At 33.4% G+C, this 16603-nt stretch overlaps 2 protein-coding genes across 2 annotated transcripts; one reads left to right on the top strand and one right to left on the bottom strand.

Annotated features, from left to right (window-relative positions):
• Nucleotides 1-494: 494 nt before the first annotated feature.
• LOC132550554 (uncharacterized) lies at nucleotides 495-6777 on the top strand. Its single transcript, XM_060214642.1, has 7 exons — nucleotides 495-614; nucleotides 1545-1678; nucleotides 2463-2580; nucleotides 4088-4394; nucleotides 5337-5485; nucleotides 5944-6040; nucleotides 6413-6777. Exons 1-7 carry the CDS (start codon nucleotides 495-497, stop codon nucleotides 6775-6777), a joined length of 1290 nt encoding a protein of 429 aa, XP_060070625.1.
• A 1760-nt stretch (nucleotides 6778-8537) lies between these two features.
• Nucleotides 8538-16418, bottom strand: LOC132550560 (thialysine N-epsilon-acetyltransferase-like). The gene is made up of 5 exons (XM_060214649.1): nucleotides 16353-16418; nucleotides 15648-15699; nucleotides 11952-12011; nucleotides 9547-9698; nucleotides 8538-8702 (listed from the first exon to the last, which is right to left on the bottom strand). The coding sequence occupies exons 1-5, from the start codon at nucleotides 16416-16418 to the stop codon at nucleotides 8538-8540; spliced, it is 495 nt and encodes a 164-aa protein (XP_060070632.1).
• Nucleotides 16419-16603: the final 185 nt, after the last annotated feature.

Below are 16603 nucleotides of genomic sequence, written 5' to 3'. Positions count from 1 at the left end.
GTCTGGATTTAGCATAAATTTACCTAAACAAATAAAGAACTTACTTTATGATTTATACATAAAGCAGAAATCCCTATACCCGTCTACTCATCAGAATTTTTATCATAAGTGTAGATAAGTGTAGGTCGGTCGATAAGATTTTGCTGAGTGACATTTTTGTTGAGTACACCTTAAAGAAATTTCCAATAAACAGGTTCTTTGAAACCTTACCATGCAAGTTGTTGTTCTTTAATTTTATCAATAGTATTTGCACAATCATTTTAATATTCTCTCATATAAGATTTGATGCTACGAATGCCTACCTATGCATGACGATGTTACGTTGGTTATATGTATAGAGTACCTAATATAGTAACCGTACAACAAAGTAATGGGTATTTCCTTAAAGTTCTATACATAGTAACATCACATCATGATTAATTCTAGGGTACTTCCAAAACTAAGTTTATAAAAGAGGATTTTTCACTCATCGTAATATTGTTCAAAGCGATATCATGGACCTTCCAGACGCAAATGTTGTGGAGAGGGTGCTATCACGAAGACAGATACCATACAATGTGCCAGGTTCGCTAAGTAACAAAAGACGTGCCGACCTGTACAAAGTAAAGGGGGAAGTAGGTATATAATACTCTATGTTCAACCCTTATGTTAAGATGGATGGAAATGTTTTTTTTTTAATCTGCTACGCATACCTGTTAAATGATGTTTCTGTCTGAATCTGGTCTTACTAACATATTCAAAGAAGCCCTACTTTGTTTTAAATGCCAAATCGATGACGACACTGTCAGGGGTAATATCTTTCGGCTATTATCATTGTGCATCAGACCTGCACCTTGTAAGTAAAGCTGAAATCAAGGCGTATAGTGAAAGCTGATGTATTCTAAACAATACGGTAAAGAAAAACAAAAAACAACGATGAGGCTTATAGCAGCATCTCTTCATGTAAATTGAATCTCCACCGAGTCTTTCCATGAATTTACAAACATAACTTAATATTTCCAAGTAAATTGGATTTATCATCTAGATCAGACTGCATTATAGGACACATATTAAACGGAGGGATATTACAATAGCCAGTGAGTTTTATCCTATTCTCGAAGCAGAAATAAAGCTCCAGAATACAGGAAGTTTCAAGGATTTAATCTAAGCAAGGCTTGATGATTTAGGGCTTTAAAAAACATTTTATCATCCATGAATGAGTGAAGCCAGCATACTGTTTTATGACAACAGACGTAACAGTGTTATGAAATTCATACACACATTTAAGGTCGATGCTTGACATAATAATACTGTCATGTATCTGAATATTACCATGAACATATATATATATTAAATAGACAACACTTGATATTGACTAATTTGTAGTATTCTTTGCAATGGGAGATGTGTTGTCTACTATTATGATGTTCCATTTCCTCTTTTTTAACCCTGTTAATTGTTTAGTATTGCATCATCTCTGACATGTTCTGATACCACATTCTATTTGAAATAATTATTGACCTAATTTTCTACTCAATGCTATTTTATCTTTGTTATTACTTCAGTACCAAGAAGAGATGATACCAATATATATTGAGGAGATGGCACACTTCAATTTTTTGACAGTTAAAAACAGAAAGGATAAGGATGGGGATATCTACATAGAACAAATACACACCATAGAGCCATCTGTGTTCAGGTAAATACAATGCTTTTCATACTAGTCTTTAATCTTAGTCCTCTCGCTTTGCTTTTAAGGGTTTCATTTAGACATACTAGTAAGGAAACCTACTGATGTCAGCAGTGTATTCTGGATATGAAAACAATCTACCATGATTTAGATATACATTTCTGTGAATAAATCCATTTACACCTGACTGGCTCCTACTTTGTGATGTGGTTAGTTAAAAATAGTTTTAATGATAAATTTATCTCATTCATACCTTTAACGAATCATTTCCAATTAACAGCAGCCATTAATCCTATGTTTTAAAGTTTCCATGTCAGCCGGTTTGTCACACGAGGCCAATTCGAATGTTTTTTAATTTTCTTACATGCAAACACCTAAAAACCTTATACTGCACTGCATCTGTACAGGCACAACAAATCATGTAGTCTATTCACATACGATATCTCAACCAGTTACATTAAGTGTGGTTGATATGCATGCACGGTATTTAAACTATAATCACACCCTTCCCAAAACATCAGATACAAAAACGACCTAGCTACACAAATTATTGACAGCTTTCCAACGCAATGTATTATAAAAGCCTGTAAACCTATACGGTCCTGTCATGCTAACCAATAAGCTGTCCTCTGTCATATGTGTAGTCTGGTTACGGTTGGTATCATTTTCATTGTGTTTTACCAGGGTATAAACCTTGATACCATCTTTCCTCGTTCATTATAATTCTATTCGTTATTTACTACTTGTGTACTACATGTGTATCAAATAATCAAGAATTGGTGTGTTATTTCAGACCTGGAGATGAACTCGTTAAGTTAGACGGTCAGGTAATCACTGAATTCACTGCCGAAAACAAACTTAGGCTTTTTTCTTTCGAAGCGGATGCGACTGGAAGACGGGTTAAAACTGTGGTATGTTTTTGTATCATTATGTTTAATAGATAAGTATTGTAGTGAACTGAAGACTAACAACGATTATGCCTGTATATAGTTGATTTTATTGTTTGTATGTGTGTTATTATACAGTGTATATACCATGGTGTGCTTACATGGATAACTATACACGGTCTTTACTGATTATACCAAAGCAGCATGAGACTGATGGCATTACAATGATAATATCTATCGTTCTTAATATACATTTAGCTGAACTAACATATTATCAATGTATTCCCTAATATAGTTCAAACTATTCCACAGGACAAAGTTAATTTTTGTGCTGGTTTAGCTATCAGTACATCAGAACTAAACACACACGGGATTCTCCATAGCTGGAAATCAAAACAAATAAATATTAAACAATGAAACATTTATATTTAATCTTCTTGGACGTGTGAAAATCCCTATTATTTCAATCTCCACAAAGAATTTCTAATCCATGTTAATGGCAATACAAGAAAACTATTTTGAATTGCCCTTATGAATTCACATTTCAGATTTTGTAGATTACGGAATTGCTTGACACCAAACAACCCAGGTATTTTAGAATACAATTAATTGAGCTGCTACAGCTAGTTAATACCGTTGTATGTTTTTGTCTGAGTATGCAGCAGACTTTTGAAACTTTTATTCTATTCCTGTTCGTCTGCATTTTGTAAATGTGTTAAACTAGCCCTTAAAAAGTATTTTCTATCCCCTTTTATGCCGTTGATACATATATCCATACTTGAATCATTTTAGTGACGTGTCTAGATTGGATTGGAATCTACATCCATTAGTTTTGTAGCCACTTTGAGATGTTCGTCAAAAAAAATATTGCCTCTTTATTTTTTGTATTCATGCTGTTTTGGTAATTTATTATAGTCCGGGTGTTTGTACATTTATATCGTTGAGTGTAGAATACCATGAAAGATAATTTCGATAAAATGAACTAAACAAACAACTCTTTATGGTATACTTAAAAGAAGTGGAAAGATAGTCATATGCAAATTCGATGTCATGTTTCTTTCTTGCACAAAGTAATCAAATCACAAAACTAAATCTACACCGTTATATCACTGAAAATTACAGCTACCGATTATACTGACATTTAGTATCGGGATCCTAAGTAATGGCAATATGGAAATTTCTCATACATGTTCAAACGTACTCAGAAACTAACAAACAGATGTTCCTTGAATGCATGTTACGTAGATAGATATGATTATTGAGTAGTCAATGATAAAACAACAGGCAAGCATATAAAAATATTCTAGACTATCAAAACTTTGACAGCTTCAGGGAGATAACTCACTCTCTTCAGGTTTACTGTACTTGTGTAGCGACATTGAGTCAATATAATTTATGCAAATATATATCCAGTGTAAAATGGAAGCATTAATATCAGCTACTTTGGGGGTTATATAGATATGCGAAAAAAGTTAGATGATATTCACATTTCAGTCAGCATGTTTACTGGGTTTTAAAAACATTTCTTCAGACAATAAAAAGGACAGAGGGGGTAGAGAATGAAGCCAAAGAGACAGAGATTGACGTTGAGGTCGCCATCGTGACAGATATGAATTCGGTGAAGGATAAAGGACATGCAAGACGCATACAGACGAGATTTATATTACCGAGACGCCAAAGACTACAACCTAGACACCAAACACGAAATGTGCAGTGGGTAGTTCCAAAATCTGACCGAGTTGAAGAAGTGTTCATCCAGACCAACACTGGAAAGTTTCTAACGGTTAGAAATGGCAGCATCGTAGGGGAAATGATGGGAGAAGAAAACCAGGAAGATTGTAAGTTAATTAATTCAAACATAAATGCGTTAAGTCAGCTGACAATATTTTAAATGCTGCATGATATCAGGAAACTGGTTTGTTTTAAAAGGTTATCATGTATTGTTATTCTGATTATTCATTATTTTTCTCATCTCGTTTCTACATCAACATTCTGTATTTGTGAATTAAATTCGTTAAAAATTATGTAGAAATCTGAATGCTTTTATTGTTCTGCTTTTAATATATTATAATTATTTATTCATTTATTTATTTTATTTATTTATTATTTTTTTTTTTTTGCATCTCAGATTATATCAAAAGTATGCAAAAAAAAAATTTATGAGACTAATTGTTTTTAAAAATGAACGAATTTCTGGTGTACAACATCTTTGTTACGATTGGTGGTCTTCACCCAGATTAAATTGACATCCTTCTGGACCCCAACGATGCTTCTTTCTAGGCTCACTTATAGATGATATTATCAAAGTAATACACAAAATCCTAGTCATGAACTACGTGACCCGATCGGCGGCCATTAACTCTTTAGCCATAGCACCTTTTACTTATGTGAAATATATATACCTATATATATAGGATCTAGTAAATAATATCGACGGTATGGTCCAGTATTGGTTCTGGAGCCTAAAAAACCAATGTTCGTTGGATGCGTATTACTGGAATAGATATATGATCAATGCCTTCAGTATACTTATCTATATTCAAATAAATAACCAATTCCCTAACAGTAACAAAAAGGGGCTATTTACGTCGATCTGTAACATACTCAACAGCGAGCATTCGGAATTCGAATTCATGTTGTCTATTGTCATGTGTTATGGTTGTCGTCATGATTTTTACTGTGAAATATTGTTTTCACTTGTGCACTTTTTGCGTTTTTCCCCGTTTCATCGATTTTAAGTTCAGATTACGCATCTGTCATATTTCAAAATGCTTTTTCAGTTGTTTTCCAACTGGTGCCAATGACCGCAGCTTACTCTAGACGAACAGCACGTTTTAAACCAAAAGTGGTTGTGTGCTGCAAAATTCGTTGGGGATCGTACTGGGTGAAAACGAGAGTAGGAAGTGACGGGGAAGTTGAAATGGAACTGGTAAGATATTACTAACTTTACTACTTAATTTGCATGTGTGTTAGTGATTATTGATATACGAATGTATAAATTACTTCACGATATGTATATAGATCTGACTCCGGGGTTCGATTCCCGGAATGGATGTGAAATGGTATGGGGTCACCTGCCCGACCACGTGGGTTTTTCCCGGGTACTCCGGTTTCCTCCCACACTAAGACCCCTCGCGCGCTTCCATCCGAGCCAACAAGAGTGATTGGCATAAGTTGCAAAAACTTGCTTTGCAATTGCTGTAAAATAAATAAAGTTTATCATTATTATTACAGCTCTGATTTCATTTGTTATTCCTATCTATACATCTGAACATAAACATTAATCAAATTCTATATAATTACTGGTCTTCCGTTTCATGATTATCCCATTTAAAAGCTATCGATTCACATTTTGAAACAAAAGTTTTACCTATATACTATTTTTAGAATGATGACGATATGGATGACCACAATACTGTGTTCAAACGACGGGTGAAGTCTAACGGACGGTATGGAACAGGGTTTGAATGTCTGTTATACAAAAGTAAGTACATATTAAATGTGTATTTTATATATCACAATTAAATGCTAAGAACTTCATATTAACTATGACAGTTATAAAATGCACATAAAAAAATCAATTCAATATAAAAAAAAACACTTTAACAAATATCAGGGTTTTAAAAATAGAAATAAATATTCCTTCTGTCATTATCGATAAAAAATAAGGTTGTACAAAAGAAATAGTAATATGCAGGTAACAATGCAAAGACCTACAGTTTATTCAGGAAAGCTCTCAGTTCGATTCCGTATCCCAATTGTTAGAATGTTGGGTCCACTTTTACAATTTTGTTGCACGCATTTTGCAGACGTATTCAATCATCCAATTTAGTACGATCAAATGTTTTTGTTTCAGATGTCTACTTGCAATATAACCCTCGCATCAATGAAGTAGATGTAAAACCTTATAATCCGAGAATAGACATAGGAGCAACCCTTAAATCTGTTCCGGTTTCTACCCTATTCCGAGTGGTACAAACAACCGGAATGGTGCGACTATCAAACACAAATCTTCTTTCAACTAACGATAGGTCTCCGAGATTCAGTGAAAACATAGATGAATTTGAAGATGGAAAAACAACCAGTTGCTGTTTCAAATGTTTCGGCTTTTTCAAGAAAAAAAGTTCACATTCTGTTACCAATGAGTCCTTAGACAGTGATCCAACGTTTCCATCAAACGATACTGCTAGCAGGTTGGATACCGATGATGGCACAACCTGACATTTATAAAGGAAAAAGACTTTCCATTGGGACACAACTGAGTCCACAGATAGTGACTCAGCATTCCGATCACAAACCACTGCTAGCAGGGCGACACTGATGATGCAATATATATTTCTGACATTTGTATTGTAACAATTGTGTTCTCTTGTGGAACTTGATGAATATAAAGAGCATTTCAAACGCTTACTTTGAGATATTGGAATATAATGTGTAGCGAGGTACACACGAATTATTGATGTATTAGCATCGTTTGTTTAAAAATGAAATAGATAAACTGTATTTTAATAGCTTCACCAGCTAGATATCCACGATATCGATGTTAGTGTTAGTTCTTTCGCAATACATTCATTTATTATCTTTTTCATTTTGTTATTTTGTTTTCAAATTTAATCTAAAATCATTGTTTGTGATATAATATACCAGTCTTATTAACATTTCGATATTTTCCAGTGTTTAGTTCCAATTTGTTTTGGTTAGGATGAATACATATGAATATTATCCCTAATGAAAAGGGGTTGTTGAAAGTTTTTGGCTGCGTTTTATAATTCCGATGGCTTTAATTTAATATTTCGGGTAAGCAATACCTGGAATCGTATTTTTTCTTCGGGAAGTTTGTAATCCCTAGCTACATCCAGTCTTCGATATGCTAGTGTATAATCAACAAAACCCGCTTATTTCACGACTGTAATGGTAACGTTGTATCTCAAACATGGTTTTAGTTTATACTATAAAGTCACCTTAATCTTTTCTGTGTATTGAAAGCACCATGTTTTTAACATGTTTTGACTGGATGAACCTACGAGTGGTACTGGATTGTTTTTTCATGTTAAGTAATTTTTAACGAACAAAATATAGATCTACGATCAGAAATATTGATTTAAAATCAAAAACACATAGTGATGGTATTTGAAACTTCATCGCTTTGGTAAAGTTAATTTCTTGTTGGTAATTATAAATCACTAATTTAAGATAGAACTGAATTATCATACTTTCTCCTTCTACATTGTTTACATGTGATATTTCAAGGAAATGATTTCAATGTTTTATTACCTGTTCATATCATGATACACCAGCACGTAATCTCATATTTTGAGAAGATAATTGTTTCACGAAATTACCACAAGCAATCCTTAAGGACATGTGAAATTAGAAGTACTATCTACTTCTTTATCTCAAACTCAAATAACTCGAAAGACCCCGTTTAATTCGAAGCATTTACTTGGTCCCTGCCTGAATTTACAAAAGCATTCCTACTCACTTAAACAGATTACTGAGTTATCTCGAAGTTATCCCATGGTCTCGTCGAGTTCGAGAAAACGAGGTTCGACAGTATTTTGTATGTAACGCAATATATATCTTACCAAAATGGCCTTTGATAAGTATTGATATTTATTATTTTCGTCACATAAATGTTTGTCATGTATTTACCTACTGGAGTATTTGTGTAATAGTTGTTGTTGTCGAATGGGTTTGTTGTTAAAGTGAATAAAAATGAAAGTACATTAGAGACATGAATTATTTATTGTAACAAGAAATTAATTAGTGGTCTGAACATTTGTAAATGAGGTGTTGAGCGTGCAGATAGTTTCTTTAGATAATTCCACAATTCATCACTACATATGACCTCAACCCACATCCTTCATGGTATAGATATGAAAACATGGCGGAATTAAACCCACCTTTTGACGATCAAAATAGAAACAGATAACTGAATAAAATATTCTAGTTTAAAGTATAGATAATTTATATAATAATGTTTACTTTGCTAACTGTTTTAAACTAGAATTAGGCAATCTGTATAGATGGATACGGTCCGCTTCTGTCAGATCAAAGGCACCTTTCGATTTGTAAAACTCGATCGCGTCTATATTGTACTCGAGAACACACCATTCCATTAATATACATCCATTCTCGACGACATCCTAGAATGAACAAAAGTAAAACATATTTGAGTTAGGTAACCTGTTCAAATACAAACACATTCGTCTTAGTGTAATTAGAGTTTGTGGGTGATGTTAAAAGGTAATTTATCAATGATGTGTCGTTCAATAACAAAAATGCAAAGAAATTCCAACATGGGAACAAAATCATAATCCTAACTCAGATTTAATAAAACAAGGGGGAAGTAGAGACTGTTAGAAAAGTACACGGAGAACAAAACCATGTGTTCTGGAAGAGTAAGTGTCTTCGGCTTCACCGTTGATACCTGCTAAGGTAATATAGTGAATAGTTTTGAACCATACACACAGAACATTAGTAAAACACACTTTGTATATCATATAACTGCAACCAGATAAGGGGTGGGATTATAATGGGTGGGATTTAACATGTATGACTAATAGAGAGTAAAGGTGGTGAGTCACATGCAGAATTCATGCATCGTCTATCACAATTGACATGTTTCATTGATCACATCTGAGCTTTGTCTAGCTACTGAAACTGTTATGTTACTTGAGGAAAGCAGTGAACGACAAGTCTAGAATCTACATTATTAAAAGGAATGTTCCATTTTAAGGAGTACATTTTTTAATACTGAACATATTTTCAAATAAAATCACTGTTGTAAATAACAATAACTACTTGGAAATATTGCAGAATCTATTTTTGTTGTTGTTTCCCGTTCTGATTGGCGGAGAAAATAAATAGGAAAATGTTGTCGGAGAGAAAGATGACAATTAAGATTTAAAACTGTACCTTAAAAGCGGAATGAGTAAAATGGCATACATCTATCGTATTAATCATGTAGATGGAAAATAATGTCTTCACCTGGGCCACTTTCTTCAGAAGAGCGGAGCCTATCCCCTTGCCTCTGTGATTGGGAGACACGTAGATATCATTTAAGAATGCTGATCTCCCATTCCAGGAGGAATATGTGTAAGAGTACAAGGCATACCCAATCAATGGCTTGGGCTCAGAGTCTGTGGAGGACAAATTTAAACAGCTATGCGGAAACAACGTCAGAATAAACAAAGCTATCGATTTGTACGAAACGAATCAGAAAATATTTAACAATCACCTTGTAAATATGTCTGACCGAAAATCGTTTTAACAAAAAAAAAAACAAAAAAAAAAAAAAAAACAAAAAAAAAAAACAAAAAAAAAAAAAATAAAAAAAAAAAAAAAAAAAAAAAAAAAAAAAAAACAAAACAAAACAAAAAAAAACAAAAAAAAAACAAACAAAAAAAAAACAATCAAACAAACAAGAACAAAACAAAAAACTCTTCTATCATAATAGTTCGCCTTCATTTTAATAGAATTAATCTTATAATCGACCGCCGTTTGAATAGAAAATAAGTTAAACTTCCATTGCCATCAATTCCCCGCGAAGGTTATGTTGTAACTTTACTATCGCTTATTATAAAGCTACATTGTAGTTTCCTTGACTTGTAGTACCGCGCGAATAATAATGCAAGAATTTATTGAAAAACCAATTGTCAGTTGTCTTATAGACGTGACATACACAATTTAAGTCAAAATAAAATCATAAGATTCTACCAAAGCATTCTTACCATTCAAGAGCTCAAACATGGTACTATTTCCATGGATACTTTCAATAGATTCTGGAATGACATTGTTTACGCGATAAACACAAGATGCGGCAGATGTACAAAAGTAAATGATCATCATCAGTAGACACCATCTATATTGTAGCCAGATGGCTTATAGGGAAATGATGTTCCATCAAATTATAAAAAAAATATAGCAGAAACAAAATCAATTATTGGTTTCATTGATGTGGCAAGACATTGAACACTATAAGCAGGTGAAGTAGGATTGCTGTACAAACTGACCAGAAAGATTTCATTACATTAAATTACGCAGTATACAATTGTATGTGTATCTGTTTCTATATACGTATTATCTATGTAATATTCCTATATAAAGTTAGTATGTATTGATTTATTGATTGTGTTGGTCAGCAATAATTTAGCTAACATCAGTGTAAATTCATGATTCAAGATACATGGGTTAAGTGGGGTTTGATCAACGTTCATTTTTGGCAGTGGGGTTAAATAGCCGACAGAGATTGAGGTTTGTCGGAGAAGGCCGGGGAGCGCTGGAGAAAGGAACACCATCTCTCACAAACTATGACTCTGCTTGTACCAAATTAAACTACATGAAAGAAGAAACAACGCCTTTGTGCTTATACTCAATAAGGCCATATTATTTAACCTGTCGCGAGGAACTTTGACAAACAATATATGCAAAGTTATTATCAAAGGCGTTACATAGAGGATATGAGATAGTATAGTCAGTAAAAACAGGTCTATTTCACAAGCGTGTCTAACAGTTTAGTATCTTTCACGCGTGCGTAGACACACGAGTGGGATGTATTTGTAATTATTAAAGGAATATTATATGTATTACATATTCACAATCAAAATAGCCAAATTACTGGCATATTAAGAACAAATATAACGAAAGGAATCTAGAAAGGCTTTTTGCAGGCACTACTTACCCATTAAACCTTTGCAGTATGCTACAAAATTTAGTGGGTTTTTTTTTTTTACAAAATTATTGAAAATATGTTCAGACAAAAATATATTTCAATGAAAATTTATTTCTATGTTCACGCAGAAAATCAGAGAGAGAGAGAGAGAGAGAGAGAGAGAGAGAGAGAGAGAGAGAGAGAGAGAGAGAGAGAGAGAGAGAGAGAGTTCAATCTGTAACAAGTTACTAAGCGGCAAAAAATTATGATGGTAACCTATAGCTTTCGCTGTTGATGACACGGATCCTCTTAAAATGTCTAACGTGTTAGCTCCACATTTAAGAATTTCGTTTGGGGACTGGGTTTGATCTCTCACAAGGTAATTTGAGTTGCATTGTTTGCTGAAAGTATAACATGAAATTGAAGGTCGTGTTACTGGTAAATAATCGATCCAGGTTTCCGGTTTTGTGGGTTTTTTTTGTACCACGCTTTATGATTTGTCAATGCTATAAGATTATTTGTGTTCTCTCTTTTGATTGGTGTAAGTCCGCAAAAGAGTTATATTTCACACTAGTGAAAAATAACACTTATTCAATGAGATATTTCTTTTTGTGAATAACAAAAAATATTGTGAATTTGATTTTCTTGGCATAGCAGACTCATTATAAAGATTTTATCATTTCATGACTACTAATCACTTTAGGACCTTGATACTAGGACAATCAGTAATATGAGCACCTACCAGATGCTGACGATTCCTCCGCGACAAAGCATTCGTAATATTTTCTGTCACGCCTCAGAGCTGTGTTAAAAACGCATAATCACGTATAAACAAACATACAAAAAACATATACAAATTGATCGTTAGATTTTTAGTCATCGTACGTTAGAAAAAACAGTATCCGTCAATACGAACTTTGTGACAAATGTTGCATGCACCGGATAATGAACACAATCTATTATACGTTTTGTCATTCTAGGACACGTCATTGGGGCCTGAATTATGAAAAAACGTTGTGGGTAGATAAAGAACCCGACATACAAGCAAGCAGCCTGCATGCAGCGTGTTAAATTATTCAAACCGTGATACGATTTAAAATATACACATAAACTTGTCCTTGTTGCAAAATTATAAAAAAAAAAAAAAAAAAAAAAATATTGAATTATGGGGATAACGGTCCTCCCCATCTAGATTTTGACTTTTTTCGATCACTTTGGATTTTCGAAACAGCTGTATGATGCTGTTTAAATCATTGTTTAGCTCTGCTATATCTAACTCTTAATTTGTCTAAAAAAGTGGTGTTCTCTTGTGTGTGTTTTGTACAATCCTCATACATGTACATACAAAATGATTGATCAATATTTCCATTTGTATTTACATACGTCAAAGAAATCAATTTTCTTATTTATTGTTACTGGGAATTTAAATGTTGACTTCTTCACTGCCTCCAGCAACCATGTTATATTTGATATCATTAACTCCTTTTCACTATCTAACGTTATAAATGAACCTACTCGTATTGGAAGTACTAGATCTAGCTTGCTAGATCCTATACTATTATCTGACTCCATTTCTTGTATTGACTCTTCCGTAATTTCTATTGATAGATCAGTTAGTGACCATGATGGATGTACGGCTTCCATAAATCTTCCTTGTCTCCTTAAACCTGTGTATAAACGTAAGATCTGGCAGTACAAGAGGGCGAATTTTGAGAAATTTAATGACCTTATATCTAATCATAATTGGTTCGACATTTTTTCTAATTGTGATTCTGTTAATTTAGCCTGTGATCGGTTTACCGATATTTTTCTTATCTTTTGCTGATGAATATATTCCCAGTAAAGAAGTAAATATTAAACCTAATGATAAACCTTGGATGACCCCAGAACTAAGGAAAAACTTAAGAATAAGAGATAGGCTTCATAAAATAGCGAGGTCAACCAAACGTTTGGTAGATATTAACAAATTTAAATTTCAGCGAAACAAAGTAAATAATATGAAAAAAACATGCTACTTTTTATGAAAATGTTTTTGATATCATTGACGGGTTCTTTTCTTCAGATCCAAAATCTTATTGGAAATTGATTAAAAGGTTAATTAAAACGTCTGATAATTCACAACCTATTTCTTCCTTAATTGATCCTGTTAATAATCATATAGTTACTAGTGACGAAGACAAGGCTGAATTATTCAACAAATATTTTTGTAGGATTACTAGAGTTAAAGACAACAACACTGACGTTCCTATTATTGAGCCTAAAACAGACAAACACTTTAGTTCAATTAGATTAAATTCAACTGAAATACGTGATGTTCTACAGATATTGAAGCTCGGCAAGGCCTCGGGTGGGGATGGAATCAGTCACCATATGCTTAAAAATACAGCTCTCAGTTTGTGTTCCGCTCGAAATATTATTTAATATGTCCTTATCAACAGGGGTCTACCCAAATAAATGGAAATTAGCTAATATCATGCCATTGTTCAAAAAAGGTGACAGACATTCTCCTTCTAATTATAGACCAATTTCCCTTCTGTCTACTGTTGGTAAAGTTTTTGAAAGAGCGGTTTTTAAACATTTGTACAACTACTTTATAGATAACTCATTGTTTTACAAGTTTCAGTCTGGTTTTATGCATGGACATTCCACTGTGTATCAACTTATTGATATTTATCACTAAATTTGTATTGTCCTTGAAGAAAAAAAACATACTTGTATTGTATTCTGTGACATATCGAAAGCTTTTGATAGGGTTTGGCACAGGGGTCTGGTGGAGAAGTTAAAAGCCTATGGAATTTCATGTGAATTACTTATATGGCTAAAAAATTACTTAACGGGTAGATATCAGAAGGTTTTTCTTAACAGCACATTTTCTTCTCATGGTCTTATTGAGGCAGGGGTTCCACAATGCTCCATTCTTGGACCGCTCTTATTTCTTATTTTTATGATTGATGTAGCAGATATTTTTGAATCGACGTCCCGTCTCTTTGCGGATGATACATCCTTGCTCAAGTCATCTTCTTCTTGTCAAGAAATTCAAGTAACTCTAAATAGAGACTTGGAGATTTTAAATTCTTGGCCGAAAACTTGGTTGGTTAATTTTAATCCTGATAAAACAGATGCTCTATTTATTTCAAATTCCGCTGATATCGAAGAGCACATAGATTTAGAATTTGATGGGAAGGTTTTTAATTTTACTGATTGTCATAAACATTTAGGGGTAACATTTAATTCTAATGCTGTGGGGGGATCATGTAAATGGAATTTACTCTTCGGTTATGAAAAAAATTAATGTATTACGAAAACTGAAACATTTGTTAAGTAGGGATGCTCTTTCAAAAATTTATAAGACGTTTATCTTACCTATTTTGGAATATGCTTGTGAGTTGTGGGATGGTTGCAATGTTATTGAATCGGAAAAATTAGAAAAGGCCCAACGTGAGGCCATCCGTATTATTTTAGGGCTGCCTTCTTATACACCTATCAATTCCTTGTATTTTGAATCTGGTCTTGAAACTTTATCTTCTCGCAGGAAAAGAAAAAAACTTCAGCTATTGTATAAGATGCACAATAACTTAACTCCTGAATTTCTAAATAATCTTCTTCCACCGTTACTTTGTGAAAATAATCGTTATAATTTACGTAACAATAACAACTATAGGGTTCCTCTTTTCAGACTCTCTCATACTAACTCTTCTTTTCTTCCTTCTACTATCAACTATTGGAACAACTTAGAAAATTCTGTTCGACCCTACCCTCGCTTAATTCATTCAAATCATGTTTAAAATCTAACACTCAGTCTAGTCCTCCAACCTACTTTAAGATTGGAAATATTTTGCATACTAAGCTCCGACACAAGTGTAGTTCCCTTAACTATGACCTATTTAGAGTTAATCTAGTTGATAATGCATCCTGTAATTGTGGTCATCCTTGTGAGAATGCCTATCACTTTTTTTATTGAATGTCCCCTGTTCTTAATTGAAAGGCGTATTTTGGTACATAATCTAAATATTTTGAATGTTCCGTTTGATATTGAACTTCTTTTATATGGTAATTGTGATTTTTCTGTGGACCTTAATTCAACCATTTTTAGACATGTGCAAAATTTTATTAAAACCAGCAACAGATTTTGAGTAAATATATATCAACATTTGTATTATCAGTATTGTATTGTATTGTATTGTCAGTGTTGTATTATATTGTCATATTGTTTTGTATTGTCATATGTAATGTATCTTTGGAGAAGGCGTTGATAAGTTGTAATAACTTGTGCCTAATCCACTGTCTGTATTTGACAATAAATATGTTTAAACTAAAATCAATTTTCTAAAAAAGAACTTTGAGCACTGTAAAATCATGAAATACGATATATCATAAAGTATGTTTTTCAATGACGATTTCTTCTTCAAAAGCTGCTAAACAAACTAGGAAAACTTACTTTCCGGTGTTGTCTTCAGAGCTTCCACTTCGTCTGAACACGCAGCTAGTTCCTGTAACATTTATAATGATATATGTTTGCCAATATTTTTCAAAAATCTAATATTTTGAATAAAATTAAACAGACAGGTGGATCAGCACCTTTCAAATGCTTTCGACATGACCTGAGCTAACATGAGCTAACCAAACAGAATGTAGGTTAACGAATATTATTAGGTCTTTCAGTTGAAGACCTGTGTTCTTATATGAGACACGTGTTCTCCAGTGGATGAGATAGTAAACCTATTAAGCTGCATCGCTAGATGAGCAGAGCTCGCTTGATATCATGCACAAAGCATATCAAATTCCTCACCGTGCATTTTTTTAAACATTAGTGCTTCTTGCTGAAATCATGATGTGTAAACTCGTATGCTAATGTGATACTAGAATATATGCCAGTGTTGTAAACATGTTGTCTACGTTGTTCAACGGAGGATAATTCCAGTTAAGGAGGAAAACTATCTGGCTTTCGTATACAAAGATGTACATCAAAACGAAATTAGTACTTTCTGTAAACTTCATTGAACTAGGGAATTCGTTCTGCATTGAATCGATTCCTTTTTGGTTCGAAAACTTTTTGAAAAGTAACTCTGACATGACAAAATACCTCGAAAGTGGTATTATTTACCCGTTCAACGACTGATAAAAAAAAATCGAGAACACTTACTAAACACAATCGAAAGATTTCCTCCGTATCGTCATCCACTGCCCGTCTTAAAGTGAATTCCGACATGTTTGTGGGGTAGATGTGGTGCTATACTTTGTTGCACTGCCTATTGTGATAGGTTAAAGAGTGTGACGTCTCTCTGCGCGACCCATATATTGTTTGACCGACCAAATCGATCTTAGTTGTTTGAAAACATGTTAAGAGTGGTTTCGTGAAAATAAAATCGACTCTTAAAGAAAATATGCATGTGT

The sequence above is a fragment of the Ylistrum balloti genome, unplaced genomic scaffold, assembly GCF_031769215.1.
Source record: "Ylistrum balloti isolate Yb309-2 unplaced genomic scaffold, AGI_CSIRO_Ybal_v1 Utg370128, whole genome shotgun sequence".
NCBI classification, from domain to species: domain Eukaryota; kingdom Metazoa; phylum Mollusca; class Bivalvia; order Pectinida; family Pectinidae; genus Ylistrum; species Ylistrum balloti.
The sequence above is the reverse complement of the archived record's forward strand: the minus strand, read 5'-3'. Positions and strand labels throughout refer to the sequence as shown.

Excerpts from the sequence above, each read along its gene's own strand:
- LOC132550554 (XM_060214642.1), top strand. The coding sequence starts at position 495 with ATGGACCTTCCAGACGCAAATGTTGTGGAGAGGGTGCTATCACGAAGA. Across the intron at positions 2,581-4,087 it reads GAAGACGGGTTAAAACTGTG|ACAATAAAAAGGACAGAGGG; the intron begins GTATGTTTTTGT and ends ACATTTCTTCAG. Across the intron at positions 6,041-6,412 it reads TGAATGTCTGTTATACAAAA|ATGTCTACTTGCAATATAAC; the intron begins GTAAGTACATAT and ends TTTTTGTTTCAG.
- LOC132550560 (XM_060214649.1), bottom strand. The coding sequence starts at position 16,418 with ATGTCGGAATTCACTTTAAGACGGGCAGTGGATGACGATACGGAGGAA. Across the intron at positions 15,700-16,352 it reads AAATCTTTCGATTGTGTTTA|GAACTAGCTGCGTGTTCAGA; the intron begins GTAAGTGTTCTC and ends TAAATGTTACAG. Across the intron at positions 12,012-15,647 it reads TCTGAAGACAACACCGGAAA|CTCTGAGGCGTGACAGAAAA; the intron begins GTAAGTTTTCCT and ends TTTTTAACACAG.